This window comes from Exophiala oligosperma (genome assembly GCF_000835515.1).
Source record: "Exophiala oligosperma strain CBS 72588 unplaced genomic scaffold supercont1.26, whole genome shotgun sequence".
NCBI classification, from domain to species: Eukaryota; Fungi; Ascomycota; class Eurotiomycetes; order Chaetothyriales; family Herpotrichiellaceae; genus Exophiala; species Exophiala oligosperma.
This window is the reverse complement of record NW_015622843.1, coordinates 23,064-25,190: the sequence shown is the minus strand read 5'-3', so window position 1 is coordinate 25,190 and position 2,127 is coordinate 23,064. Positions and strand designations below refer to the sequence as shown.

Here is a 2,127-nt window from a genome sequence, read left to right as displayed (position 1 = left end):
TTTCGGCCGAAAAAAGCTGGCATATGGTCCTCTAGCCCCACTATGCTAGCGATTGTGCAATCACCCCTTCATTATGCGTGCACTGCTTCCGAACACACTTCGCTGACCAGAGCAGCCCAGATGTATAAATGGTGGTTCGGCAGTTGCTCATGTACATGCGAAGAATTCTCTGTGAGGAAGCGTGCAGAATACATTGAAGTCTTTCAGATTGTCGAATTTCGTTCTACACAATAGTTTGCATCATGTCTAAAATCGCTGTTGCGGGTGGCAATGGAGGCCTGGGTCGCATGATTGTAGAAGCATTGATCGCTGCCAAAAAGGATGTCGTGATAATTAGCAGAAAGGTTAGTTGTCAACCTCCGACCGCTGTTGGGGCCCTGTTATGGTTAACATTGGGTCTGAAAAGAGTGACCCGACCAACCAAACTGCAACTGTTGTCGGAATCAACTATTCCAACATCGAAGCCACCAAGAAAATTCTGGAGGAGCAGAATGTCGGCACCATCATTTCAGCTCTGCCACTTCTCCAGTCAAATGACCATGAATTGAACCTGGTGAAGGCTGCGGATGCTTCTAGCACCACCAAACGCTTTATCCAGAGCTCTTGGGGCATCCCGTATAGTGAAGAGTAAGGCATACAACAGAATGTTTACAAAACCATTCACGCTGACCATGCGGGCCACTTTATAGCACTGCTAAAACATTCCCCCAGCAAAGCTCAAGCTGGAATCTCTAGAGAGTCTAAGTAAGACATCACTAGAGTACGCCCGTGTTCATTGCGGGTACTTCCTCGATTATTGGGGAATACCAGAAATCAAGAGCTACCTTACGCCAGCTACGGTGGTGGTCGATCTTGCAGGCAACAAGGCGGCTATTCCCGGCAGCGGCAACACTCCTGTGGTCTTCACGCACACACGCGACGTTGCCGCGGCCACGGTCAAGCTAGTAGAGCTTCCTCGATGGAAAGTTGACAACTATATCATCGGAGACAAGCTCAGCTTTAACGAGTTAGTTGATAAAGTGCAAAATATCAAAGGTACGTGGACTGGGTTTGGCAAATATCTATACATGAGTTGCAAGCTCCCCAGCTACTCCTTGGCATCAAACGTGATTGTTTTGACTGATGCGATCCATGGTTTGCGTAGGTTCCAAGCTAGAGGTTGTATATGACTCCATGGAGAAGCTAAAGAGCGGCCAAATCACCGAGTTACCAGCACATGTCAATGTATACCAGTTCTTCCCCAAAGAACAACTCCAGTACGTATTTGCGACATTTGGTCTCTGGTTTGAGGAGGGTCTCTTCAACCTGGCACCGACCGAGAATAGCGTGGATCTGAATAAGTTCCTTTCAGACGGTGAACTGTTGACCGCTGAGCGTCTGTTCCAGCAAAAGTATGGTGCAGCGAAATAGCGATGACACTGAATTGCAAAGTTTAGTCACGAGGAGGCCGGGAGGCCGGGCACCGCCTCATTTGGCACCACATCTTTCAATTTTTATGTGCAGTCTAACTAACTAGTTGAAATATGGGTCGTCGTTCGCAATCTTCAGTTGCTTCAGCGCGCTATCCAGAGGAGTTGTTTTGACGCCCGGATAGACGGTGAGGCTCGGAAACGTCCATGTACCCTTGATCATAAACAATTGAGCGGGCACGCCTAGAAACGCATGAAGGTTCTGGGAGCCATTTTGCTCTCTCGCTTTCCGTACTACCTCTTCGAGATCCTCAGCACCACCCATTCTCCTCAACTGAAGCTTTTCACTGAGAACCCGCTCGTAGGCCGACGACAGTGCAACGACCCACCCTGCCCTTGTTTGCGATTCGACCCAGCGCACCACAGTCTCGGGCACCTGGCGACATCGCAGGCGTTGGAGAAGGACGTTTCGGTTGACGCCATTGTATGCCTCTTTGACGTCAAAGCTGACCAGGCTGAGCACCTTCCTGTCTCGCCAGGCGTCGTAGATCTTCTCTTGCAGAAGCATGAGAGCTTGGACGGTCGAATGACGTTTCCGTGCGCCAAACTGGTTCTTGGGCAGGAGAGAACACGTCTCTGCCAGGAAGGATAGCCTCTCTGCTAGGATCGACTCTAACGCCTTCGCCAGCGTGGGTAATAGCGATATGGGCCGATAGGC

General features: G+C 50.1%; 1 protein-coding gene across 1 annotated transcript; it reads left to right on the top strand.

Annotated features, from left to right (window-relative positions):
• Positions 1–242: 242 nt before the first annotated feature.
• On the top strand, positions 243–1,410 carry PV06_11302 (uncharacterized protein; the record flags this gene model as incomplete). Its single annotated transcript, XM_016412949.1, has 4 exons — positions 243–344; positions 407–620; positions 712–1,035; positions 1,145–1,410. 4 exons carry the CDS (start codon positions 243–245, stop codon positions 1,408–1,410), a joined length of 906 nt encoding a protein of 301 aa, XP_016256663.1.
• Between the last annotated feature and the right edge of the window lie 717 nt (positions 1,411–2,127).